Below are 27,867 nucleotides of genomic sequence, written 5' to 3' on the forward strand. Positions count from 1 at the left end.
TTAGCCAATGAAATCCATGTCCAGCCACTCCTTGAACACCCCTGAGGATGGTGAAAAACATGTATGACTGTTTTGGTAAAATTTAAAAAGTTTAATAAAAAGATAATAGGAGATATACATAAAGCAAAGGGTTAAAATGGTTTGATGTTTGGTAAGTTAAGAGCACATAGTTGTTTTGGGAATGTTTTTCTAAATATACTTTATAATACATTAATTTTTTGTATATTTACAGGTTTTTTGTATAGTAAAAAGTTTTTGGGAATTATTTAGTATGGTTACTTTTTGGGTTTGTTTTTTTAGAGCATGTGTGTTTTTTGGTTTGTGGTTTTAGTTTTTTTTTATTATTTTTTAATTTGGGTGGTGGTTTTGGCTTTTTGCAGTTGGTGAGTGTTGATAACTGTTGTGTTAGCTGCAGGGTCCCCATCACACATTTGCAGGTTGTTATTTTAACTAGGCGGGTAGTTGAAGTGTACTATTTTTAAAAAACTTATGTTTAACTTTTGCTATTAGAAGAAAAAATATTTATACAGAAAAGCTATTTTAACATTACACATACAGCATTTATTTTAATAGTTGCAAAAAGTCAACAATATATCATGCACTTATAACAATGGGGACTCTGCCACCTCCCTGGGCAGCTCCAGTGTTTAATATTTCCCCCTGATCCAAGGTTCAAAACCACTTTCCATGCAGAAATCCCCTCGATGTCCAGCCTGAGGATGACTCCCCATTCCCTATCACTGACTGCTGGGGACATTATAGACATTATTATTGATATTACAGACTATATATAGACATTTTTATCATTATTACTGATGTGTGGATTGGCCTGCCCTTCTCCCAGCCGCTTTTATCGCTGTGCATCCAACGGGGCCCAGCTGCACCCAACGACTGCCAACAACTCCCCCAGCCGGGCTCAACGGCAGCAGCGCCCGGGACAGCCCATCCCGGTCCGTGCCATCCCATCCCGGTCCGTGCCATCCCATCCCGGTCCGTGCCATCCCATCCCGGTCCGTGCCAGCCCTAATCCCGCTCCGTGCCATCCCATCCCGGTCCGTGCCAGCCCTAATCCCGGTCCGTGCCAGCCCAACCCGGTCCGTGCCAGCCCAACCCGCTCCGTGCCAGCCCATTGCGCGTCCGGTGCCATCCCCATCCCGGTCCGTGCCAGCCCTAATCCCGGTCCGTGCCAGCCCAAATCCCGGTCCGTGCCAGCCCAAATCCCGGTCCGTGCCAGCCCATCCCGGTCCGTACCATACCATCCCGGTCCGTACCATCCCATCCCGGTCCGTGCCATCCCATTCCGCGTCCGTGCCAGCATCAATCCCAGTCCGTGCCAGCCCATCCCGGTCCGTGCCACCTCATCCCGGTCCGTGCCATCCCTAATCCCGGTCCGTGCCACTCCATCCCGGTCCGTGCCATCCCATCCCGGTCCGTGCCACTCCTTCCCCGCTCCATGCCTCCCCATCCCGGTCCGTGCCAGCCCATCCCACTCCGTGCGAGCCCATCCCGATCCGTGCCATCCAATCCCGCTCCATGCCTCCCCATCCCGCTCCGTTCCACCCCCATCCCAGCCCGTGCGAGCCCCCCTAGCCACGAGGAATGCCACAGGCACGGATGCGCGCTCCCTACAGCCATCCATGGGGGCGATGGGAGGGAAGCAGAGACAGCAGGGGAAGGAGGGAAAAGATGCGAAAAGCAGGAGGGGAGGGAAAAGCAGGAGGGGAGGGAAGGGGCGGGCAGGCCGCCGCGGGGCTGGCTCCGCCCGTGCGCGCACTCGCGCCGCTCTTTTGGCTCTCGGGCCGCGCCGTAGCGCTCCCGGGAGAGAGCGGCATTGTGCGGCCTCCGGCCCCTCCGCGCAGGCGCCGCCCGCATTCCCCGCCTGGCGGACCCGGACCCGCCGCCGCCGCCGCCGCGTCCCCCCCTTCCCCTCCCGCGGCCGCGCTCCTCCCTCGCCGCGGAGGAGGCGGCGGCCGCCCCCCTTTCCCCATCCCCATCCCCCGGTAAGTCACCAAGAGGAGAGAGCGAGGCGGCGGCGGCTCCTCCTCCTCCTCTTCTCCCGTCTGCTCCTCGTCTCCCGCACCGCCCGGGGCTCTCCCTCACCGCCGTTGCCCGCGCGCGGCGCCGCCGCCGCCTCCCCTCAGGCAGCGCGCGCGGAGCCCGCCCGCTCCCCTTCCCTTCCCTTCCCTTCCCTTCCCTTCCCTTCCCTTCCCTTCCCTTCCCTTCCCTTCCCTTCCCTCCCCCCCGGCCCGGCCCCCGCCCTCCCCCCGGCCTCGTGCGGACCCCTCCGATCACCCCCTGCCCACCCCCGAGGGGCTCCCCCCGCGTTCCGGAGCGAGGGAAGGGCGGTTCGCGGCCGGGAGGGCCCGGGGGGTGTGATCGGTACCGCGTGTGTGGCGGGGGATGCGCTGGGCTGGGAGCCCCCCGGGCATGGAGCCCGCCCGGGCCCCGGCAGCGATGCTGCTGCTGCTGCGGTGGTTTGGCAGCTCGCTGGAGTTCCCAGATGAGTTCCAGATGAAAAGGAGGCAGGATGTGCGTTAGGAAAGTTTAATTTCTTCTTGTGGCCCCCCGGATCGGCCGGGGAGTGTCCCTGAGTGGTGATAGCCAGGATGCGATCCTGTGCCATGTGCTCTGGGATGACCCTGCTGGAGCAGATCCTGTTGCTCCCTTCCAGCCTGGCCCATTCTGGGATTTTGGGATCTCCCCACACCGAGCACAGCCAGCAGGCAACTGGTAGCGCCCTGCTGTGCACCCTCTCGGGAAGGAGATGCTTGGAATGCCCGTGAATCCTCAGAGCAAACGCTCCCGAATGTGCTGCCACCAGCAAAAGGAGCTGCGATGTTGCAAATGCACTTAGAAGGCAAATCCTGACAGTGTGAGCTGGGCTGATTGTGTTCCTGAGCTGAAATGTGGCTGAGCTGCAGTGGAGATTTGTTCCCTCTGCAGCATCAGCCCCGATTACAGAATCCTGGCACTGCACTCCATCAGGTCTGGTTACAGAAAGCGAGGCTGGAGAGGCTGATCCAAGGCTGCTGCCAGTCGGGAGAAGGGGATGGTTTGATGGTTTGATGCTTAGGCCTTTCAGCAGGGAAATATGACGCCAGAATAATCACATTCTGAGGTGAAAGGAATCTAGTCAGATCTCAAGCTTTGCAAGTGCCAGTTATTTTTTGTGTTCTTTATCATCTCTTATCCTCTATTTTGATAGAAAGGCCTTGGACTGTTCCTTCCATCTTCCATACAAACTGCTGTATTTACTCTTTGCTGAGTACTTCTTACAAGTGTTTTGGGGTCTGCAGTATGAAAACCCTGCCACACCTCAAAGCTCTTGTGCTGCACTTCTGTTTGGAAAAAGCTTTCCAAGGAGTGATCAAAGGCCATGGCTGGAGTTCTTGGTCTTGCACATAAGTAGGTCTGAAAGCCTAAAATGCTGCTGTGTTGTTCAACAGATAATAAAAAGGGGTTTTCATGCTGGTTTCTGGCAACCTGTGCTTTGACCAATCTCACTCTTGTGCATGCTGAGAATCTTTTTGACAGCTAATGAGAATATTTTGTTTTTCTTCCAGGTTTTCCTTTCAGCGTGGTTCTCCTCTCAGTGGCAAGAGCTGCCTTTTGAAGCAGCACATTCATTCTCCCCTTCAAGCACCCATAAGTCTCATTTGCCAGCTCCAGAACCATGGCAACAGAAGAAAAGAAGCCAGATGCAGAATCCACCAAAACACAATCTACTCCTTCCTCCTCGACCAATCAGAGCAAGGTGTGTGTGGGGCCCCAAAAAAATATCCCTGTAAAAACACCTGGGACTACCTGAACATTCAGCAGCCAGACCAGAATCAGGGATTTGAATTCTCTTGTTATTAAGATTATTATTATAAAATTAAGATCTTTTCCATGTGGATGTTTCAGCTGTTGTCTCATGCTGGGGATTTTATGGGAAAAGTGGATGGAGTGCAGCTCTGCTGTGGTGCTAAATGTTCTTTTCTTTGTTTTGGGGAAGTTCTCACTAATGAAATGCTTCTTGTCGTTTTTATCATGACAAAGGCTGTTTGTATCCTTGGAATGCCTGAAGGAGCATTGGTGAATTTCTAGTTGTGGAGTGGGGAAACAGTTATTCAGGTTCTTTGAAGCCTGGAGATGCTCAGAGGAGGTGTTGCTGTCTTTTCAAAGCCTTTTCAAAGGGTAAAGATGGGATTTTAGGGGCATGGAGGAATTTGCCTGTGGTTTAATTCATGATCGGGGTGAAAATGCAAACACTTGGAAGCACTGCACAGATCAATATCAGGAGTGTTACTTGGAAGTGCCAGGCACTTTGTGGTTGGGCTGTTGGGTTATTCTCACCTGTTGGTTACTGGCTGGGATGGAATTCACCTCAGGGCTGACTTGGTGTTGTGCTTGGAGCAGTGAGGCCCCAGGCTGAAAGGGTGTTTGCTTTAGTTTGTTTTTTTTTTTTTTAATTTGGAGAGGAATGGGAATATAAATGTGATATAAATGCTGGATTCTGTTGTGGTGAACATCCACGTGGTCCATTCCTCTGTACTGATCAGAGCTGCCCACTGAGATACTGAATTTGGAATTTAACTCATTCATACATTTGTTTCTTGCAGCCTGCCCCAGTAAAGCCAAACTATGCTCTCAAGTTCACGTTAGCAGGACACACAAAGGCAGTGTCATCAGTCAAGTTTAGTCCTAATGGAGAGTGGCTTGCCAGCTCCTGTAAGTATTGGTTGCTTTTATCATTTCAAACACAAATGTGGGCCTTGAAAAGGTGCAGGGCTGCCTCCATCAGGGAGAGATGTCATATCATGTTTTTTCTTAGAAGTGATACCAAAGCTGTCAGTCTTCAAGATAATTTAAGTTTTGTTACTTTGGGCACTGTGCCTTTCCATTGCCAGGAGAGCCCTCACCTGTTCAGATTTCCTTCCTGAGCAAGTGAGCAAAAACCAACCCAGGATTCTTTCCTGTGCACAGCAAACGCTTGTGCTTTTCTGTATCACTAGAAGCTTAAGCTCTTAAATTAAACTTTGTGCACAGGCAAAACTTTCCTGTGGGAAATCAGGAAGGTGCTGCTGGGCTGCAGAGTTGGATGCTTTTACAGTGTCCTGTGTGCCTGTGGTGTTTGGCAGTCAGAGGCTTTGACTGCCCCAGTGAAGTGCAGGAAGTTGTTTATAAATAGTGTTTCACTGCTTTCTCTCTTAGGTGATAGAACAAGTCCCCTTTCTGTCAGCTTTGCTATTTCATAAGGGTTTTTTCAGTACTTGACAGCTTTGCCTTGAAAATGTGCTTCTGTGACTGTCAGTGATCCAGAGAGGACCCATGAGTAGGGAAGGGGGAATTAGAAATGTTGGATGTGACAGTGAGAGTCACTGGAACATCTTCCAGACATGGGAATGGCTCAGGGCTTTGGCTGAACTGCAAAGAACCTCAATAAAACCTGTGCACTGTGCCATACAAACCATTCTTACAGTGTCCCCATCAGAGTCTCCCTCCCCTCTCCCCTGAACATGTTTTCCAAACTATATCTGCCAAATAGCAACTTTTTTCTCTGGCTTATTTTGCAAGTTACCATGGATAATATGTTTGGGTTTCTGCAGGCATCCATTCAGTCCAGCTTGTGGTGTAATTATTGTTCTTTTTGGGGCAAAAGCCTTGCAAGCATTCCCGTGGACCAGCACTACTTTTATTGCTGGCAGTCTAAAACAAAAGTAGAAACCCAAGTTGTCAAGAGAGAAACTAAAGCTGCTGGAGTGTCTCTGCATTCCAGGCAGCTTATGTAACCTCAGCTGCTGCAGAGTGCTGTGTAGGAAGCTGTTCTTCACCAATTCCACATCACCTCCTTCCCTGAGGTCTGCCTGGAGAGGGAGAGCTGCCCAGAGCCAGAGCTAACTGATTTCCTTTCACCTGGGAGGGACAGCTCTGGCCATGCTGTTAATTAACCTCTGAACTGGCACATTCTTTTCCAGCTGCTGACAAACTCATTAAAATCTGGGGAGCGTATGATGGCAAGTTTGAAAAAACAATATCTGGTCATAAGCTGGTAAGTATGAGGTGATTACTGTGAGAATTTAGCTGGAAAGAATTTTGCTTTCTTTTCCTCATTCAGAAATTTCCATTCTTGGTTAGTTCTGCCTGTGTAGAAGGTTTGTTCTTCAGTCTTGTATTTTTTTTTTGTTTATATAGTCCTGGAATTGCTGGAGTAATGTTGGGACAGGCTGGGGATATGGGTGGAGTGCAGGCTGCTGATGGAACACCTGCATTCCCAGTGCCCTGCCAGCTTCTTGTGTCCCTGAATTTCAGGAGAACCCACCTCAGCCACAGGGCAGAGCATTCCTGGGTGAAAATCCCTGTGAGTTCTCACACTGTGTCCTATTCCATCTTCCCTTTGTATAAGGAACAAAACACTTGCCTTTTAAGGAGATTGAATTTTTCTTGTGGGTTTGCCTACATAAACACAACACTTACTCATTCTGCAAAGTTCTAAAGAAAACACAAAACTCCCAAGCCCTTTGGTTTTCCTTTTTTTTTAAAGTTTTTTACATGCTGAAGTTTCATGAGCAAAAATGAAGATTTATCAAAAGAAAAACCACTGGAATCTTCTCCAGCCTTTGGGGATTTGGACTGCAAAGAGCAGCCATTTGTCATGAAGAAAAACCACTTAGATTAATTTATGAGCATTCTGTTTAGGAATTCTAACAAAGTGTTTTGGTGGCCACAGTAAGAACTGTGTGAACAAGCTACTGATGTTCTCAGAGTTTGTGGCTCAGCTTAAAATTAACTTGTGCCAGAGGAACTCTTAACCCAGCAAAATCACTGAATTCCTGACTCTCAGTGCTGAATTTTCATTCAAGCTTCAGTTTGAATCTGCAGTCTGTATTTTCCACTTTTCTGTGTGGCTGAACAAACAGAGCTGAGAGGAGAATTGTTTTCCTTTGTTTTAGGGGATCTCTGATGTTGCTTGGTCATCAGATTCCAACCTCCTTGTCTCTGCCTCCGATGACAAAACTCTCAAAATATGGGATGTAAGCTCGGTAAGGGCAGGAATTTTTCTTTATTTACCTTCATTTTTCTCCAGCTTTTGCTTCTTCACTTGTGTTCCTGCTTGTAACAAGCTGGTGAATGGGCTGTGAGCATGAATGAATTGTGCTCTTGGAAGGAGTGGGATGCTTGTGGATACCTTGAGGATCCTGTTGTGCTCTGAGAGAGCACTAAACCCTCATGATGGAGATAGAACCACAGCAAAAAGCCTCTCAGATGAAACCTGTTTGTAACTTTTCATCACAGCTACACCTATTTCTGCTTTTCCCCCCATTCTCTCATGACAGAGAGAACTGGATAATTTGGTTGTGTTTTGATTAGGAATGTTAAATGGTTTGGATCCTCCTGAGCTGCCCAAAGGGTTTGCACCTCCTCTGCAATCATGATTGTTTTATTTTTATTTTCTTTCCTGCTTTGTTGCAGCTGGCCCTCTGCCCATCTAAATCTGGGGTTGGAGATGGTTTCTTTCTGTGCTGCACAGTGATTAACCTTAATGTGGTCTCTGGGTGCTTTTATGGTGCTGGGTGATGCTGTGTATTTAACTGTGCTGAATTTTATTTCAGGGTAAGTGCTTAAAGACATTGAAAGGGCACAGTAACTACGTTTTCTGCTGCAATTTCAACCCTCAGTCAAACCTCATCGTTTCTGGCTCAGTGAGTGGTTTTTAATTTATTTTTTTTTCCTTGTGGGAAGCAAGTACTGCACTGTCACTTGTCACTAAAGGGACAGACAAGTTCTTTAGGGATCCTTGGCAGAATGATGATGGCATTAAATCATAGTTACAATTACAGCTTTATTTTCTTAACAGATTATTATGATTAGTGTAGCACACTAATTGATGATTAGAATGGCACAGGATTTCTGCAGGCAGGATTGATGTAGTACAATTTTTAAGTAGTGATTACAGAATTTATAGTACAATTTAGAGTTTCTAATCACCTGGATTCTGACTTATCTAAAGGATGACTTCTAATCACCTCTCCCTCTGCAGATTGGGTCAGATCATGGTTTGAAAATTATTAAATGAAAGAATATAAATCACACAGCCCATTTCAATTTTCCCTCACAAACACAGCTTGTAGTCAGGTGAGCTGTGCATTGTCCCTGCTGTGTTTGCTGGGGGAAAAGCCCTTAAAAAAAAAAGCCCTTAATCCATCCTACATGGAGCCAAGGAATTCAGAGAGCTGTTCCCAGCCTGTTGGCTGTGTCCTGCCCTTTCTGACCCAGCTGGGATAAGATTTCATGCTGTCACCAAGCTGTACCTGAGTGCCTTGACTGAACTCCTGGTGCTTCTCTTCCCTCTGCAGTTTGATGAAAGTGTGAGGATATGGGATGTGAAAACAGGGAAGTGCCTCAAGACGTTGCCTGCTCACTCTGACCCAGTTTCAGCTGTAAGTCCCTCCTATCAGTGAACACAAAATTCTGCTTTTGTTAACAGCTCCTCTCCTGCCCCTCCAGAGGGGTCACTGTGCTCTGTTCCCAAGCCCTTACACACAGTCCAGGCTGTGTGGTTGCTGCCAGTGCTCAGTGGGAAGGAAGTGAGTGCTGTTTTCTCCAAGATCAGTGTGGATTTTGGTCCTGGCTGTAAAAGTGAATAGTGCAGAGGTGTGCCAGGCATGCCTCAGTGTCATTCTGGGACACAGATTCGGGGCTTGATGCTCAGAGAACAACCTGTATTGCTTTGTCATTACTGAACTTGTTCTATAGAACACTCCTGTTACAAATCTCAGTGATTTCATAGGAGAAATATCCATTGGAATACAGAAATATCCATTGGAATACAGAAATATCCATTGGAATTAAGGAAAACCAGGAGATGTTCAGCTCTCAATGGCTTTGAAATTAAGAACATTTAAAAAATCTGAGCCTCAGATGTGTGGCTGTTCTAACATGGTTGTTTCTGCCATGTGTAAAAGATTTCACACTTACAAATGTCTCTTAATAGTAATAATTCTAAAGAATTGTTCTTTAGATATAAATAGCAGAAAATTTTATATATATAAATATATAAATATATATATATATATATATATATCAGAAATATATAAGTGGCTATGTAAGAGGTTCTATCCCATGGCCTTAAAATAATCAGGTTCTGTCCTCAGGTTTGTTTCTGCTGATGTGTTCCATGTCAGAAATGGAAAATAAGGACTTGCAGTGGAGCTTAAACATTTGATCTTTATGAAGATCAGTAAAGTTATTCATTTTAATGGTTATTATTAATAATATTACAGGTGCATTTTAATCGGGATGGATCCCTGATAGTGTCAAGTAGCTATGATGGACTCTGGTAAGTGATTATTTCTTCTTTGTATTACCTTTTAATTAAAAAAGTATTTTTAAAATTGTATTTGTAATGTTAAAATTGTGATAAAAGATTTCCAACCCAATAATAATGATTTTTGTGTGGTTTTTAACAGTCGAATCTGGGATACAGCATCAGGCCAGTGCTTGAAAACACTGATTGGTGAGTAGGAATATTTCTTGTCTGGGCTCTGTTTTTCCCACAGTTTCTCTGTGTTTCAGTGAAATTATGAAAAACAAATGAATGTTAGAAGAAACCCTCTGTCAGTGAGACAACACAGCTGTGCACTTTGTAACTCTGATTTTAATTTTGCTGTAGATGATGATAACCCTCCTGTGTCTTTTGTGAAGTTCTCACCAAATGGCAAATACATATTAGCTGCAACTTTGGACAAGTAAGTATAAAATAAAATTTAAAAAAAAAGGAGAGTAACACACAGATTTGAAATTTGGAGTATTTAATGATGCTTCATTTTGCTTTTTGGCTGCCATAGTAAGGATAATTCATGACTTCATAGATAGTGTTTTCTATGGAGGAGAATATGAATGGCATGGCAGTAAAATTGATATTTTGGCATTCCAAAGCCAGGCTGAAATGATCCATGTAGACTTTTGGAACTCTGGTATGGAGAAACATTTTTCAGCTACTAGGGACTTTTCAGATTAAAAAAAACAACAAAAAACAACACCCAAAACCTAAAATGATGATTTTTCTTTTTTTTTTCCAGCACTCTTAAACTTTGGGACTACAGCAAAGGAAAGGTAATTCTTTCTCTTTATGTAGACTTAGCTAAGCTTTTAGGAAAACTGGATTTTACATGTGATTTTTAAACTTAACATATGAGTACTACAGAAAAACTGTCAGTCCCCCTTCAGTGGAGAGAATAAACTTTTAGCAGAGCCTGTTGCCACAGGACAAGGGGCAGTGATTTTAAACTACAAGAGGGTGGATTCAGGTTAGAAAGTTTCATTTGAGGGTGTGCAGGGCTGGCACAGAGATCCCCTGGATCCCTGGAAATGTTCAGGGCCAGGCTGGACAGGGCTTGGAACACCTTGGGACAGTGAAAAGTGTCCCTGCCCATGTCACACCTTTGAAGATCCCTTCAAACTCAAACTGTTCTGTGATTCTGACTAAAGATATCTTAAAAAAAAACAAAAAAAGAAAATACTTGCCTTCTGCATAGCCCTGAGAATTAAGTCCACCAATATTTCTGCGTTTTTCTCTTTGTGAGCAATAAATTACCTTTGATCTCTTTCACTGTTGTAATGGGACAAATTCTGGGCTTTGTTTGGATTTTAGAGCAGAGCATCTGCATCCTCCAGATCAGTTGACAGAGTGGGAAACACAGGCTGATTATTCAGTGTTTTTTCCCCAGAGAGTTTGTCCTTGAGTGAGCAAACTCCCCCCAGCTGCACTAATGCCTTGTGGCCCTTCCCTTGCAGTGCCTGAAGACGTACACAGGACACAAAAATGAGAAGTACTGCATATTTGCCAACTTCTCTGTCACTGGTGGAAAGGTTGGTGATTATTTATTGTTGCCTATGTGCATTTTTTACTTATCTCTGTAGATAAAAGAGGATTTTGGGGCTGGAAGCCTCCTTTGGTGGGTGCTGCTTTCTGTGGCTCTAGGTGGGCTCACTGCCAGATTTCCTGACTTTTCCTCCTCCTCCCTTTCACATGACAACAATGAAATGTTTACTGAGAAATAACACTTGGATGGCAGAAAGATTCAGATAACTGTGTTTTGTCTCTGCCCCTCCAGTGGATTGTGTCTGGTTCAGAAGACAACCTGGTTTATATCTGGAACCTTCAGACAAAAGAGATTGTACAGAAACTACAAGGGCACACAGGTGAGGGAGAGAATTCTGTTTTTATTGATGAAATATCCCTCATCTCACCAGGCTTTTTCTCTCTGATACCAATTTTGACTCTCAGACCCATAAATCCTTGTCTGGCTGAAGCTTAATTGAACCCTGGGAGTTTTGCTCCTTTTTTATGAAGGGTTTTTATGGGCATTGAAAATGTTTTATTCTTCACCTGTGAGAACTTTGACATCAGCTTGCAAAGGAGATTTGCTTGAGCACAGAACTGCTCAGATATTTAATTATCTCATAACATTAATGACTGAATGGTCTGGTAACACCTCCCAGAGCTGCAGCTCCCAAGGATAAGGATTGATGTGCTCTGGAAATGTCTGGGCTTCAAACATGAGATGGCACCTGGTCTGAGCCCTGTGAAAAAGCAGAGTTTTCACTGAACATCTCAGCCTGCTCAGCCCTTTGCTTTGGGGCTGGATCCCAGGGATTTGGGGCTGGATCCAGTGGATCTCAGGGATTTGGGGCTGGATCCAGTGGATCTCAGGGATTTGGGGCTGGATCCAGTGGATCCCAAGGATTTGGGGCTGGATCCCAGTGGGTCCTGGTGATTTGGGGCTGGATCCAGTGGATCCCAAGGATTTGGGGCTGGATCCCAGTGGGTCCTGGTGATTTGGGGCTGGATCTCAGTGATCCCAGGAATTTGGGGCTGGATCTCAGTGGATCCCAGGGAGTTGGGGCTGGATTCAGTGGGTCACTGGGATTTGGGGCTGGATCCCAGGGATCTGGGGCTGGATCTCAGTGGGTCCCAGGGATTTGGGGCTGGATCCCAGTAGGTCCTGGTGATTTGGGGCTGGATCCCAGTGATCCCAGGGATTTGGGGCTGGATCTCAGTGATTTGGGGCTGGATTTCAGTGGGTCCCAGTGATTTGGGGCTGGACCCAGTGGATCCTGATGGTTGGGGAGTGGATCCAGTGGATAGTAGTGATTTGGGGCTGGATCCCAGTGATTTGGGGCTGGATCCAGTGGATCCCATTGATTTTTGGCTGGATCCCAGATATTTGGGGCTGGATCCAGTAGATCCTGATGTTTTGGAGCTGGATCCCAGTGGTTTGGAGTGTTAGGGAGGCAGTGGCAGCAGATTTTCATTTTCAGGCTCTGAAGTTGAAGTGTTACCTAGAACTGAGCAGGATGTTGGAAATGCCCTCTGTGACAAAAGAACTGCCCTGGGTTTTGGTTCAGCTGTGTCTGCCATGATCTGATGGAAGTGAAAACTCCAATCTGGAGAGTTCTCACCTTTTGAAACCTGTCAAACCCTTCCCTACTGCCCTCAATTCCTTCCTGCTTGTATTTCCTCTCCCAGCGGAGCAACAGTTGTAATGTATTTATAAATAACAATTTAATTCTGCTATGAGGAAATAATAAAACATAGTTGCTAATTGTAAGAAATGCCAGATTTAAATAATTCCATTTTTCTCTCTTTTCTTTTTGCTCAGATGTTGTCATCTCCACAGCTTGTCACCCAACAGAAAACATCATTGCATCAGCAGCACTAGAAAACGACAAAACAATTAAACTGTGGAAGAGTGACTGTTAAATGTTCCAGGATTGCTTTAGAGACTGTCAGGAAAAAAACAAACAAACAAAAAAATGTTTTTAAAAAAATTATTAAAAAATAAAAACACCCATAAATCCAGTTTGGCAGGAAACCTGAAGAATATTTGATAAAGTGGTTTCTGTTAGTCTTGGCCCAAAGAAAACATCTTAGCTCTGCTAGAGCTGGGCAGTGTGGTGGAAAAAAAAAAAAAAAAGATGCAGTGTCTCCTTTTCTTGCCTAATGTTTTGGCAGACAAATGGATGATTCTGATGTGGAGTCAGAATTCTTGGACACCCCAAAGATACTGTATTTTCTGATGGCATTGCTTCTGGGCACTGTTGCTGCTTAAGGAAGAGCTGCCAGTCTACTTTGTACCAGTAAGTTAAGTCACAAGCCTAGAGATGTGTGGAATTTTTTAAAAATATGTCTAATTTTTTTTTTTTAATTTTTTTAAGTTTTTTTTGTTTTTTTCAAGAATGTAGCTTCTAGTCTCTTGGGAAGTTTCTGTATTGTTTTAAATAGGAGTACTGCATCTTTAAGGGTGCTTCATTTTAAAACACTCAGCTCAAACTTTGTGACCAAATAAAACCATGCAGTTCCAGATTTCCCTTTTCCTGCCCCTGACTTGACTCCTGTGGTGGAATCTCTTCCCTTCTGTATAGTTGCTTACCTCTTGTTACGTGTGTTTAATAGATGCTGTTCTAGAGCAAAGTTACAGTTCTTCTGTTAACCATTAAAATGAATTCTGCTTGTAGTTGTTCTCAGCATATTTTAATTTTTTTTTTATTTTGCCTCTTCTGTTTCTAAAGCCAACTCACAGAACACTGTAAAGTTATTTCAATGTAAAAAGAAACAAACCCAGACTTTTTGTATCTTGGCAATCCATGGTATGAAGCTGTATTGCAAAATGGCATGACTCTGTATCTATCTCAGCTTTGGTATTTCTTTCCCTTTTTGTCATATCCATGTGGTATTTACACATCCAGAAAAATACCATGTGCCATAATAAAAAGGTGGGATTTTATGTGTATGCTTGTGGCTGCCAGTGTGCTCATGTGAAGTGTCTGTGTCCATGGAAGAAACATTTTTAAGGGGAAATGTTTTCTGTAGAAACTGCAGTGAGGAGGATGAGGAGAAAAAGAGGAACAAACACAAGTCCAGATTTATTTAATGAAGGGAAAAGGATTGAGCTGAAGGTGTCCTCAGCAGCTCCAACCCCTCAGAGAGCTGGAGCCAAGGGAAAGGATTCCTGCTGCCCTCTGCTTGCAGGAGGGGCAGGATCCAGGATTTTCCTTCTGCTGGGTGAGAAATGCACAAGTTTTACTGCACCCCCAGGGCTCTGCTGCCAGGGGAGATTTTGCTCCTGGTGAAGCAAAACCTCTTTTTTATTTTCTTTTTTTTTTTTTATTTGCCTCATGTGCTTGTTAATAACAGAAAATCAATTGCAGTCCCGACCTCTGGAGTGCTGCTCTGAGGCTGCCTGGCTTTGAAACCCTTGGAGAAAAAGAGCTGCAAGACATCAGGCATAGGTTTTCTTTTTAAAATGTAAAAATAGAGTTCATGTTGAGCTGCTAAAATGGCTATTAATAATATCACTGCCTTCAGAGGTTTTTCATTAGCCCCAGGAAGGGACACTGTGTCTAGACTTGGTGTCACTGCTAAAATGATCAACTCATGATTTTTTTCAGCCTTTTTCTTGAAGGCCAGTGAAACTCTTCAATGCAAGATGTGGCTGTGCTGCTTTACAGCATGGAGAAGGTGGAATTTTACTCCAGCAAAGCATTTTAATGTTGATTCAGAGATATTTCCTGGCACAGTGCTTCTCATGTCCCTGTGTGCGAGTGGCTTTGCTTGCCCAGCTTTGCTGTCACACAGCTGTGGAGAAGGGAGATGAATTTTCTGCTGTCACAGGGAAATCTCTTGAACAGGGATAGAAAAACCCCCTAATGTGAAGGATCTGCTGTAAAGCTGCTCTTCATAAAGGTTGTGATTAAATCCTTAATATCCCACCTGGGATTAATGCTGGGGCCGATTGGCATGAGCTCTACTTACCTCTAATTCTGTGCAGCCTGGCATGGCTGTGGTGGTTGGAGAGCCAGGATTAGCTCAAGCACAGCTCTGGAAACGAGGATTGTTTAGGGCTGGTGTAGGGGAGGTGTAACTTTATTTTAGGTACAGGCTGAGTGAATGGGGTGTGATACTGCTGTGAGCCTCTGCTACACCAGCGACTTAAACTGAGGCAAAAATCAAGCAGGGCTATTAAAATAAACGCTGCTGCTTGCTTTGTTTTGGTAGGAATTCCCGCAAAGAAAACAGAAAGGAAAAAAAAAAGGAAAAAACATGGTTAGATGCCACGAAGTAGGTGGCAGTGCCTTAACCGTATGTGTGTTGTACAGGCCACTAGGGCCTCTTCCATCCTTATCAAGGGGAGTGCTAACCTTCTCTCCTTTCATACAACACATCCGGAAAAAATGCACTCGACTGTATTTAAACCTCCAACACACTATATCTCTATAGGACAGAGTGAGCAACACATTGCGCTTTTTGTCCCCTCATTTTGACATCTTTTTCTAATCCTTAATAAAAAAGTTTACTTCCAGTCAAAAATTTGCCCTAAAGGCCCTAACAATCTCGGTAAAATCGCTAAAATAAGCGCTTTCCACCGCCCCTTTTAATTTATTCATCATTTTAGCCAATCAGCGCGCAGAAGGCGGGGCTTTCCCTGCCCCCTCACGCGCGGGGCGTGGTTTTGCTCCGGCCCCGCGGATGGAGGCGGCGCGCCCCGGGTTCGTGGGTTCGAGTCCCGCCCCCGGCGGGGCGGTGCCGCTGGGGTGGGTGGGGAAACCGCGTAATCTCCGCAGGGTTTGAACCTTCCGGACGAATATCAGTCGGGTTTGAGCTTTTCTCGTGGATATCCCTCGGGTTTGAGCTTTCCCCGTGGGTATTCCTCGGATCTGAGCGGCAGCGGGATCGCACCACGGGATGCGCTGCTGGAATCTCCCGCAGGGTGCAGGAGGGAGCCCCATTCCCGATGTGTTCCCCCTGCCCCGAGCCCCATTCCCGATGTGTTCCCGCTGCCCCCGGAGCCACTAAATCGCTCCAAGTTCCCTCCGAGCTAACGATGAATCACAAATTCCAGAAGTGGCAGCGGTGGAAGAGCTTGGGTGTTTTTTTTCCCCCCTTTTCTTACGCCCTTTCTCTTCGGCATCCCAAGGGGATAAAACCAGACAAACATTTCTGTAAATGAGCGCTGCATCACCTCAAACCAGCCCGGGGAGCTGCTGATTCCCGCGGGATCATTCCCCCCGCATCCCCTGCAGGTCCGACCCTAAAGGGGTGGGATTCAGCCTTAGGGCATCGCTCCATCCCCGCATCCATCTCCCGGTTCCCGCTGGGAAGGACGGGCGGAGGAGCCGCTTTTAGCACGAGGCTGCGGATCCAGCTGCAGCGCCCAGGGGTTTGTGCTGCCCCTCCAGCTGTGCACAGCTGCTGCATCACAGACTCTCAGAACGGTTTGGGGTGGAAGAGACCTTCCAGCTCATCCCATCCATGGGCAGGGACACCTTGCACCATCCCAGGCTGCTCCAAGCCCTGTCCAGCCTGGCCTCAGACACTTCCAGGGCTGCTTCATCGCTGCCACAGAGCCCAGGCTGCTCCTGGCTACCCCTCACAGATAACTGATGAGTTTATTAGGGGATTAAAAGTTAGTTTCCCCTCCTTATTGAATGCTCTGATTTATGCACGCGTTTAAATCAATCCCATTTCCTGCCTTTTATCCCTTCTCCCCCAGGCTTTCAGGCTTTACCGTGTCAGACATTTGTTACAATCACATTGTTTTGAGGCGAGCGAGACACCGTGGGTGGTTTAAGGGATTTAAATCCATTTCTTGGGCACTTCTGCCAGGTGCCAACTGCCCCCCTGTGAGCTGTAGATGCCCCTCCTTGGACCAGCGTGTGCTGGCTCCCGCTGGGATGTGAACCAGCATCCCTGCTAATAAAGATGCTGTTGGAGATCAGGTCCGAGCCTGCCTGGCTGGGAGCTGTGTCTGCCACAGGAGGTGGGCTGGGGTGCCCAGGGTGGGGGATTTCAGGTGCTGCTAGCAGGCAGTTGCTGGATGAGCTACATAAGCAGCTTATTTTGTCATTTTAATTTTTTAATCCCGTGCATTCGGTCGCGCTCTCTTATTAGTAAGCATTAGCTCTGCAAGTCCCATTAGCTCCGCTGAGAGCTGGGGCTTTGCTCGTGGGGACAGCACTGGAGGAGCCAACAGGGGACTGGGGGGCCTGGTGACATCCCTGGTATCCCATGAGGGTGTGACCTGGGGCCTGGTGACATCCCTGGTGTCCCTGGTGACATCCCTGGTGTCCCATGAGGGTGTGACCCCAGCCCTGCAGAGCCACCACTGCTCAGCCCTTTCCTGTGCTGTCCCCTGTCCCCTCCCCAAGCCCCCAGCACTCCCAGCTCCCTCCAGAGCTGATCCAAGCCCGGGGCTGGCTCTAACTCTCCCTGCTTTATTAAACCAACTATTTTCTTGTGTGTAAATACACACATTCCATTCAAACCCTCTTCCCTCTCCTTCAGGTCTTCCCCTTAACCCCAAGGCCATCCCCAGAGCTGTACTTTGTGAGAGGATCTCAAGTCTCGGATTTAAAATTAGTTGACTGCTTCTCTTTAATAAAATTATTCCTTTCCTCTTTAAATAGCACAATATGTCACAGAAAGCCAGTGGGTCCGTTCATGAAGATGAGAGGAAAAAGAGATGGGCAAAAAAAAAAAAAAAGTAAAACCATACATCTCCCCAAACCCCTTCTGCCTAATCCAACTGAATTAGAGGATTTCGAAGTGGATTTAAAACTAAATCTTGATTAGGGAGAATTTCTCTCCAAGAGCTGCTGCACGGTGGTATTAATGGGAAGTGATCGTGGACAGAGGAAATAGGACAGAAATAACTGAGGGTAGCACATACGCACTCAGGTCTGTGCATGAACTGCAAGAATCGGGGAATTTCTCCGCAGGAAAAGGGAGAAATCCAACCTCGACAGAAGGAGCTGGGTGCCAGGGGCTGGCTGGGCACGGCCAGGTGCCTGCTGCACCCACAGCACTCCCTGAATCCTGCAGGGAGGGCTCCAGGTGAGCAGGGGGCACCGAGCACGGGGAGAAGAGCCAGGAGGAGAGGAGAGCTCAGCCCGCTGCCCCAAACCCCCGAGGTCACCCCCTGAGCTCTGGGGGACCCCCGGAGGTGCCCCCCATGCTCTGCAGACACATGCCTGGAGGTGCCCATGGGATCCTGCCTCTGCTCACCGTGGTGTTCGTCCTGCCAGAGGGTGAGTGCTGCTCTCCCCGGGGTCTGGGTGTGATTTGGGGGGGTCACAGTTTGCATCCCCCCTATAAACCCGAGCTGCCTGAGTGTGATTTATCCTCGGGGTGAATTTAGGGGCCAAGCCATGCAGCTGCACGGTTTTAGGATGGTGGTTTTGTACAAAAGGGCCCTGCATCAGGATTTGGGATCCCCTGGGCTCCTCTTCTCTGATTTAATCGAGGCAGGGTCTCCCCTCGCTGTGCCTGGCTGTGTGAGGGGGCTCAGCACCCCAAAAACACAGTGGGAGCACAGGAGGGCTCTGGGTCCATGTTCAGAGATGGGGAAAGGTAACGGCAGCAAACCTGATTAACCAACAGGGGTTACCTTAACCTCCACAGCAGAGGTGGATGGTGGAAATTAATTCCCTTTAAGGGCTTGTTGGTTTTTTGGTTTTTTGGGGGTTTTTGTTTTGTGTGTGTGTGAGGTTTTTTTGTTTTGTTTTGTGTGTGTGTGTTTTTTTGTTGCTGTTGGTTTGGTTTGGGTTTTTTGGGGTTTTTTTTTGTTGTTTTGTTTTTTAGAAACCTGAGAAATGGGTTAATTCCCATTGTGGCAGTTTTCAGACACAGTGGCTGCAGGGAAGGGCTGAGCTGCCGCCAGTGCGAGTGTGCAAAGCCCTGGGGACACTCTGGGGCCATTGGCCCGGGGTCACAGGCACACAGCGGCTCTCAGTGCTCTGAAGGAGGATTTCCCCTCTGCTTCCCAGCAGGTTTGCCTTCCTGATCGGCCCTGTGATAACATCAGCGCTGTGTCCAGGGGGAAAACCAAACCACGCTGATAAACCCCATCCCTCTGGAGCAAATACCTCCAACACAGGCACAGCTAAACAGGAAAAGCAGTTTCTGGTCCTGGCTGAGCCCTGACCCGGTGGTGTGTGTGGCTGTGAGGTTTCACCTACTCCTTACACCCCCTGTTTCAAAGCTCCCTTGTTCCCACAGTTTGATCCCGGCTCAAATCTCCGGCTAATCTCTGATTTTGCACTGACCTCTAGTGGGAGATGAGTTTGTATTTTCGGGCCCACTGGGTAAACAAGTGACGGGCAGCTCCGGGCTCTGGCTTAATGCGACTTGGCAAGGCAGGGAGCGCTGCGAAGCCGTCGGTAGAGAGCAGCTCTGTACGAGCTGAAGTCTTTTTCCCCCGGGAAAAAAAAATAATAATAAAAAAAAAAATCCAGCCGTGTTTCTTCTGGTTCGTGTTTAGTGTCTGGACTGCAGTGCTATGGCTGCAACATCGTGGTTGGCACCAAAAACGTGGACATGGGGTGCTCCAACCCCGAGGTGATCACCTGCTCCCAGTCCCACCAGGGCTTCAAGCACCGGTTCTGCATTAAAACAGAGAGCGGTGAGTCCGCCCCCGGGGCTGGGGGGCTGCTGCAGCCTCTGTTCACCCCCCAAAACCCAACCTTGCAGCCCCCAGGCTGGCACAGCGTCCCCTCCACCCTGCCCGTGACCCTGATGTGCTGTTCTTGCCTTGCAGTGGTCCTGGGCATCCTGCTGACCAGCGGCTGTGCCACCTCCCGTCACTGCCAGCAGCAGGAGCTGCCGGGGGTCCGCATCCACTGCTGTGACACCGACCTGTGCAACAGCTCCCCCAGAGCCCCCCGGCCGCCCCCCGGCCACCTCCTGCTGCCCTGCATCCTCGCTGCCCTGCTCCTGTCCTGAGGCTGCGGGCTGGAGGCTGCGGGATGGGTGCTGGGGGCACCCCATGGCTCTCCTGTCCCCTCTCCTCAATAAAAGGTGCTGTGCCCTGGAAGGTCTTGGTGATGTCCCCTGGAAGGTCTCAGTGATGACCCTTGGAAGGTCTTGGTGCTGTCCCCGCAGGGGGAGCACGGGGATGCTCGGGGTACCGCAGCATCCCGGGGCAGGAGGAGTGCAGGGATGCTTGGGGTACCCGCAGAATCCCGGGACAGGGGGAGCACAGAGATGCTCGGGGTACCAACAGCATCCCGGGGCAGGAGAGAGGGAGCACAAGGATGCTCGGGGTATCCGCAGCATCCCGGGACAGGAGGAACACGGGGATGCTCGGGGTACCCACAGAGTCCGGGACAGGGGGAGCGCAGAGATGCTCGGGGTACCCGCAGCATCCCGGGGCAGGGGGAGCACAGGGAGGCTCGGGGTACCAACAGCATCCCAGGGCAGGAGAGGAGGAGCGCAGGGATGCTCGGGGTATCTGCAGCATCCCGGGGCAGGAGTACAAGGATGCTCGGGGTGCCCACAGAATCCCGGGACAGGAGGAGCACGGAGATGCTCGAGATACCCGCAGCATCCCAGGGCAGGAGGAGCACGGGGATGCTCGGGGTACCCGGAGAATCCCGGGACAGGGGGAGCGCAGGGATGCTCGGGGTACCAACAGCATCCCAGGGCAGGAGAGGAGGAGCGCAGGGATGCTCGGGATTCCAGCAGCATCCCGGGGCAGGAGGAGCGCAGGGATGCTCGGGGTATCTGCAGCATCCCGGGGCAGGGGGAGCGCAGGGATGCTCGGGGTATCTGCAGCATCCCGGGGCAGGGGGAGCGCAGGGATGCTCGGGGTATCTGCAGCATCCCGGGGCAGGAGGAGTACAAGGATGCTCGGGGTGCCCACAGAATCCCGGGACAGGAGGAGCACGGAGATGCTCGAGATACCCGCAGAATCCCGGGGCAGGGGGAGTGCAGGGATGCTCGGGGCTCGGGGTACCCGCAGCATCCCTGGGCAGGAGGTACCCACAGCATCCCGGGGCAAGGGGAGCACGGAGATGCTCGAGATACCCGCAGCATCCCGGGGCAGGGGCTGCGCAGAGATGCTCGGGGCTGGGGGTACCCGCAGAATCCGGGACAGGGGGAGCGCAGGGATGCTCGGGGTACCAACAGCATCCCGGGGCAGGAGAGGAGGAGCGCAGGGATGCTCGGGATTCCAGAAGCATCCCGGGGCAGGAGGAGCGCAGGGATGCTCGGGGTACCCGCAACATCCCGGGGCAAGGGGAGTGCAAGGATGCTCAGGGCTCGGGGTACCCGCAGCATCCCGGGGATGGGGAGCGCAGGTCTGGGGGTCTCCCCACGCCCCCGCGGGGATGGGGAGCGCGGCCGAGCCCCGCTCTTCCCACGAGAGGGCATCCGAGCCCCTCGCTCCGCATCCCGGCTCGGGGATCCGGGATGGAGCAGGGCAGCATCCCCAGCACGAGGGGTGGGCGCTGGGCTGGGGGACAGCGAGGGGGAAAATGAAACCAGCGAGGTTTTCAGATGGTTTTTTCCCATATGAAGAGGCCAAACGGGAGCTCTGACAGAAAAAATCCCATCCCGTGCGGATCGGAGCCTGAGTGGCTGCTCCAAGGTCATCGCGGGGGTTTGCGGCAGAGCTGGGAATTAAACGCATCTGTCTCAAGAGCCAGCCCTGTGCCTTTATCACCAGGGAAACAGCATAAACCTCGCTGTGAGAAAGGGATGAAATATTTTTATTCTATTTTTTTCTTCAGATGAAAAAAATAATATTGCAAAAGACCTTTTCCATGCAAAACATCAGCTTTTGATGACATTTCTCAGATGTGTGTCAGAAAACAAGCCAAAACTCTACTGAAAATATTATTTGAGGCACCTTCCCAACAGAAACACCTTGGGACTGATACAAATTCTGAAGATTCAAAATAAAAGGAAATCAGAAAACAAATCATAGAAGAAAAACGCCAAGAGCAGCAACAGTACTCAATTCCCCCTCTTTCCCCTTAAAACATTCCTTATAAATTTCGGGGGAGCAGGAAACATTTCCTTGGCAGCTGGAGTTATTCTGGCTACTGGTTATTTATCTGCTTCTGCTGAGCTCTTGCAAAAGCCATTCCAGTTTAAATTCCCATTGATCTGTCATGGATCAGAATGGGGCAGAGCTGATGCTGGAGGATGGAGATGGGGCAGAGCTGATTCTGGAGGATGGATGGGGCAGAGCTGATGCTGGAGGATGGAGATGGAGCAGAGCTGATGCTGGAGGATGGAGATGGGGCAGGGCTGATTCTGGAGGATGAGGATGGAGCAGAGCTGATGCTGGAGGATGGAGATGGCAGAGCTGATGCTGGAGGATGAGGATGGGGCAGAGCTGATTCTGGAGGATGGAGATGGAGCAGAGCTGATGCTGGAGGATGGAGATGGGGCAGAGCTGATGCTGGAGGATGGAGATGGGGCAGAGCTGATGCTGGAGGATGGGGCAGAGCTGATTCTGGAGGATGGAGATGGCAGAGCTGATTCTAGAGGATGGACACGGGGCAGAGCTGATGCTGGAGGATGGAGATGGAGCAGAGCTGATGCTGGAGGATGGAGATGGGGCAGAGCTGATGCTGGAGGATGGGGATGGGTCTGAGCTGATGCTGGAGGATGGAAATGGCAGAGCTGATGCTGCCCTGGCAGCTGTGCCACCCATGGCTCTCTGGGGAGAAGGAGGGCCGAGGATCCCCGGTGCTCCCTCGCTCCAGCCCGGGGCTCTCCCCGCCCTGCCGGCTCTCCCGGGCCGGGTGATGCTGCTGGCCCCGCTCTGCCCCCCTCGCCCGGCCCGAGCCATCCATCTTACACCGTGTAAGAGGCCTGTTGCAATTAAGTAGGCTGAAGTGCTCCTGAACTCTTTAACCTTTGCCCTGGGATTGCTCCTTTTGCCCCGGAGCTGTGGATCAGCTCCATTGCACTCTCCAAACAGCGCCTGCTACTTAGCTGACATTTCTTTCTCCTGCTGGATCCTATTAGCACCCTGAGGTTGAAAATGCTACTTTGGAGTGTTGTAAGGAATGTGATTTATACTGGAAAGTAGCGACAATCTATCTTCCCCTATACACACAGCGCACATGAGGCTGGAGAGCTGAATCCACACGGCCTGAACAAATAGGGATAATTGGGGAGGAGGCTGCAGGCAGGGAGAGGAGCTGGCAGGGATGGCTCTGGGGATGCAGAGCTTGGGGGGACCCCATCCCCACACCAGTGCAAACCAGTGCTGGATGCTGCTGTTTCCCAGCAAGGATTGGGAGCTGTTTTCAAGGGTTCTGCTTGTGGTTTCTTCACTGTTGATCCCCTGATTCCTGAGCAGGACTCGCACTGGTTTGCCTTCATGTGAATCCACACCAGGGATAGAACAATCTGCACGGGGAGCAGATGGAAACAAGAATTGAACGGTGCCTGAAGGAGGGCTGATTAGCCTTTATCAGATATGACACGCTAAGCACCGAGGCTCCTCGCTGGAACACCGGGTTAAAATCTCTGCAGTGTCAAATTTCCTCCTCCCTGAGCAAAGAGACACTTCCCATAATGTTTGTGTGAATCTTCTGGATAAGCCCTGGAGACTGAAACCGTCTCAGCTTCATCTGGGCATTAAAAGTCCCACCCACATGTTTAAAAAAAGCCCCAAACCCAGAAACGCAAAAGCTGACATTTACTCTAAAATGTCTTTTTCTTCCTGCATGGCTGCGTGGATCCCGTGTGAGCTGCTCCTCCTCCTCTCTGGAGCAGGGCTGGAGCATCTCCTGGGCATTCCCACCTCCAGCCCTGCTGGAAGCTCAGGGATTATTTTGCACACACAAAAGTGCACACGGACACTAGCACTGTGTTTTCTGGGAGAAAAACCAACTAAATAACCCGAAAAAAACCCCCCCAACCCTAAGCAGCCTCTGTGTCAAAAGCCCTTTTATAAAAGCCTCAGTAGCTGAAGAATTGCCATTGTTTCAGTCTCCAGTGAGTGCTAGTCTTAAAATATTTCCAGCTCAGAGCAGGCTTTGACATTCTGCCCAGACCCAGGAGAGGGAACAAACATGAGTTCAGAAATGTTGCTACAAGGCACAGATCCTTCTTCTTTTGGGAGAATCACATTCAGCATCTCACATCCGGTGGCAAAGTCCCCCCAAAGTGGGGGAAACACCACGAAACACCCCTGGAAGCAGCGAGGGGGGAACTTCTCGGGGGCTCCCTGGAAGGCTGGGCTGGTTTTCACACCACTTTTCCCTCCTGAACTGCAAAATCAATTTTTTTTCCCCCAGAAATTCTGCTTTTCCTGCTTGGATGCCAAAGGCTGTGCAGACCTCACTCCCCATCCCGCTGGATGCCAGCAGATGGTCCAAAAGCACAAGGCTGTGTAAATCAAAGCAGACAGAAAGTTTGCAGTGATTTTCATCCCCCTTTAGCCTTTTTTTTTTTGTGTGTGTGTTCACCAGTGATGCTGGGAGTGACAGAGTGAGGAGTGGGATGGAGGAATCTCTCACAGCTTCACTATTTCCATCTCTGTGGAAAGGATGGACAGGGGGAAAGGGAGCCATGGAATGGTTGAGGTTGGAAGGGGACCTTAAAAATCACCTCATTCCAACCCCCCTGCTCCTTGTTGGGAAGTCACAGCACAGCTCCTGGGACAGTTTACCAGTTTTTCATGGTTTATCCCCTTTTCTCTTTCCAAAATAAGGAGAGCAGCTGAGATAAAAGCTGCTACACCTCTCACAACAAACTTTTTTTGGCACAAAGATGCAGAAAGCTGCCAGAGGTTTGGAGGCTGTTGGGAATTGTGTGGGTGCCCTGGGGTCTGTGGGGAGCTGGTTCCAAGAGGCTGAAAGCTCCAGAGAGCAGGAGCCAACCTGAGCTTATCTGGGCTCTGAGCACTCCTGACGCTGAATAAAGGGCAGTGTTTACCCAAGAACAATGTGGGGTTAAAATTTAGTAAGTCCTTGTGCAACTCTTTGTGGAGAGGCAGCAAGGACAAATAAACATCTCTCAAACACAGGCAGTACTCAGGCTCAGTGTTTAATTCATTCCCTGGAAATGCATCTTGTTTATAGCCATTCATTGCAGGGGCTTGGAACAGCAGGGGTCTGATCCACTCCAAATTTCAGGCAAAATAATATGATCCTCATTTTGCTCTTGTTTGTTCCTAGGAGAGAACACAAGGTCAAATCTTCAACTAGTACAAAGTTTGCTCTGAACTACTGAGTGGATTTTTTTTGTTTGTTTTTTTTTTTTGACAAAGTTTTTCCTCTGCTCTCTCTCCCTTTCCACTCCTCCTTCTCCTTCCAGCCCAGGAGGAGCCCAGAAGATTTGGGTTTTCTCCTTGGGTGATAAAGGCTCCTAGAAGGAATTAAGGCTCCCAAGGCTGAAGTTTGGGATATCTCTTATCTACTCCACCCCGTGGAGACGAGCAGGGCAACAACTGCACGTGGGAGATCCAGCTCTGTGCTCCCAGGGGATGCTGCACTGAGAAATCCCCTTCTCTGGGAGCTGCTCCAGGCCCATCCATCCCACAAAGCTGAGAGGGAGCAGTGCCAGCTTTATTGACAGAAACCATGAACTGGGTCATGCTGTCCATTCCCCCACCCAGCACTGAGCTCTCCTGGGGTGCAGACACCCGGGGCAGCTTTGCTCCGGGGGTTCTTGGGGTGCAGGAGCTGGACACACACACTGGCTGTGCCCAAACAACCCCTGAGCCCCAGGGCAATGCTCCTCTCCTCTAGGATGAGAGCCAAGGCTGCCCTGTGCCAAGGGCTGGGCGTGGAGAGCATTGGGTGGAGGGAGAAGGGGGGATCCTCGTTCGATTCAATAATTCCATGGCACTGTGGGAGCCAGAGATGGGCCTGACCTACATAGAGCCCCGAGCCCTGGGAGCACAATCGATCCATTGGCAGCACAGAGATCACAGGGTGGGGGAGGATCTGCCTCCTGCCTCCTGTCTCCTGCATCCCTGCATCCCTGCATCCCTGTATCCCTGCATCCCTGTCTCCTGAATCCCTGCATCCCTGCCTCCTGCCTCCTGCATCCCTGTATCCCTGTCTCCTGCCTCCTGTCTCCTGCATCCCTGCATCCCAGCCTCCTGCATCCCTGTATCCCTGCATCCCTGTATCCCTGCCTCCTGTATCCCTGCATCCCTGCTTCCTGCATCCCTGTATCCCTGCCTCCTGTCTCCTGCATCCCTGCATCCCTGTCTCCTGCTTCCTGCATCCCTGCCTTCTGCATCCCTGCCTCCTGCATCCCTGCATCCCTGTCTCCTGTCTCCTGTCTCCTGCATCCCTGCATCCCTGTCTCCTGCCTCCTGCATCCCTGCATCCCTGTCTCCTGCCTCCTGTCTCCTGCATCCCTGCATCCTGCATCCCTGCTTCCTGCATCCCTGCTTCCTGCATCCCTGCTGCCTGCATCCCTGCCTTCTGCATCTCTGCATCTCTGCATCCCTGCACCCCTGCATCCTGCATCCCTGCCTCCTGTATTGCCTCCTGCATCCCTGTATCCCTGCTTCCTGCATCCCTGCCTCCTGCATCCCTGTATCCCTGCTTCCTGCATCCCTGCATTCCCGAATTCCTGCATCCTTGCATCCCTGCCTCCTGCATCCCTGCATCCAGCCAGGATCCCCCTGGGACCAACAGCACTGAAGTTTCTCCTCCATGCTGGGCATCTCTCAGCATCCCTCTCTTGTATCCCCCATATCCAACAGCCCTGGCACAGACTCACCTGCCCCTTGGACACCTATTTTGGGATGTTTCCTTTTATTTCATTTAGGAGGGAGAGGTGTTATGTTGTGTGTGCCCCTGGGACACCTCTGAGTGATGCACACGAGGGTTTGGCTGCTGAGAAGTCAAAAGGTGCCTCCTTGGCTCAGCAGCTCCATTCCCATCTCCTGATGGAGCCTGCTAATGGATCACCCGAGGATTTGAGTGTCCCCCCTGTCAGGTGTCTGTGTTATCCAGCCTGGAATCACACCCTGGAGCCTTTTCCTTCTGCTCCAAGGTTTGAGCATCTCACACCCTGGGGCCGCTCTCGCTGAACTCTGCTGCAGAGAATGGATGCTCCTGGCATAATTTGCTTTTTGATGTCCTTCAGAGGAGCGGCTGGGAGGAACATAATAGCAAAAAAAAAACCAAACACGAGGAAAGGGTAAGGATTAGGGTTAGGGTTGGGTTTAGGGTTAGGCACTGTGCCAGGTGATATTTTCCCACTAAATCCCTAAATTGTCATTAAGTAACGACGATGGGGGCATAAAAATGGGGGCATAAAAATACCATTTTGGGCCACTGTGGGCTCAGTCCCTCAGTGTGCCCCTCCCCTGCCTGCCGGGGGCTTTGGCCAGCCAGCCTCGGGCTAGGGGAGGATGGATGAGCACCAGAGTGGGACCAGGATGGAGAGAGGTGTGGGACAGAGCAGACAGCGTGTCCTCGCCGCGGGGAACTCCTTGGGGACAAAAACCAGGCAGTCTGGGTGTCAGTGTCGCATCCCTCCGCTCAGGTTGTGTCTTTGTCAGCGCTCCCTCCGCTCTGCGACAGCAATTAGCGGGCTCGTTAAACCCAGCAAAACCGAGCGGGGAACGAGGGAAATGAAGAGTTCAGAGGAGGGCAGAGCCTGGCACTGCCTCCCCCGGCACAGGAGCGCGGAAAGCACCGAGCCAAGTTTCGCTTTGACACGGCAGGAATGAATCACCGATGGAGCCGGCAAACCCCGACAGACTGCTCGGGGACAAAACCGAGCGCTCCCGGCCCGGCTAATTAGAAAAAAATAAAATGGCTAATCCAATCTATTAATGCTCAGCCTGCAGAGGAGGGCACAGCTGTGCTGGAATGGGGGCAGAGTGGGGTTGGGGGTGGCTTTGGGGGTCCCTCTGCCACAGGATGTTCCTGGGTTAAAACAACTCTTCCAGGGAGCAGAGCTTCCTATCTGGTTAATTGGGATGCAGGTAATTAGGGTGGGATGGAAATGAGGATGGGATGGATGGAGGGATGGATGATGGATGGATGGATGATGGATGGATGGATGGATGGATGGATGATGGATGGATGGATGGATGGATGGATGGATGGATGGAT

The 27,867-nt window shown here is 49.9% G+C and overlaps 1 protein-coding gene and 1 non-coding gene across 2 annotated transcripts; one reads left to right on the forward strand and one right to left on the reverse strand.

Moving 5' to 3' along the window:
* The first annotated feature begins 1,915 nt into the window (after positions 1 to 1,915).
* WDR5 (WD repeat domain 5) lies at positions 1,916 to 13,775 on the forward strand. The gene is made up of 14 exons (XM_033077794.1): positions 1,916 to 2,000; positions 3,564 to 3,754; positions 4,602 to 4,710; positions 5,958 to 6,031; positions 6,933 to 7,022; positions 7,593 to 7,682; positions 8,337 to 8,420; positions 9,264 to 9,319; positions 9,450 to 9,496; positions 9,653 to 9,728; positions 10,062 to 10,095; positions 10,777 to 10,851; positions 11,097 to 11,184; positions 12,645 to 13,775. Exons 2-14 carry the CDS (start codon positions 3,674 to 3,676, stop codon positions 12,743 to 12,745), a joined length of 1,005 nt encoding a protein of 334 aa, XP_032933685.1. The 5' UTR covers positions 1,916 to 2,000; positions 3,564 to 3,673; the 3' UTR covers positions 12,746 to 13,775.
* Positions 13,776 to 15,077: 1,302 nt separating this feature from the next.
* Positions 15,078 to 15,205, reverse strand: LOC117005852. The gene has a single exon (XR_004419890.1). It is a non-coding gene; the product is annotated as a U6atac minor spliceosomal RNA (small nuclear RNA).
* Positions 15,206 to 27,867: the final 12,662 nt, after the last annotated feature.

Source organism: Catharus ustulatus, chromosome 21 (assembly GCF_009819885.2).
Source record: "Catharus ustulatus isolate bCatUst1 chromosome 21, bCatUst1.pri.v2, whole genome shotgun sequence".
NCBI classification, from domain to species: domain Eukaryota; kingdom Metazoa; phylum Chordata; class Aves; order Passeriformes; family Turdidae; genus Catharus; species Catharus ustulatus.

Coding starts and splice junctions, on each gene's coding strand:
- WDR5 (XM_033077794.1), top strand. CDS start 3,674: ATGGCAACAGAAGAAAAGAAGCCAGATGCAGAATCCACCAAAACACAA. Junction 7,023..7,592: donor AAATATGGGATGTAAGCTCG/GTAAGGGCAGGA, acceptor ATTTTATTTCAG/GGTAAGTGCTTAAAGACATT. Junction 11,185..12,644: donor GAAACTACAAGGGCACACAG/GTGAGGGAGAGA, acceptor CTTTTTGCTCAG/ATGTTGTCATCTCCACAGCT.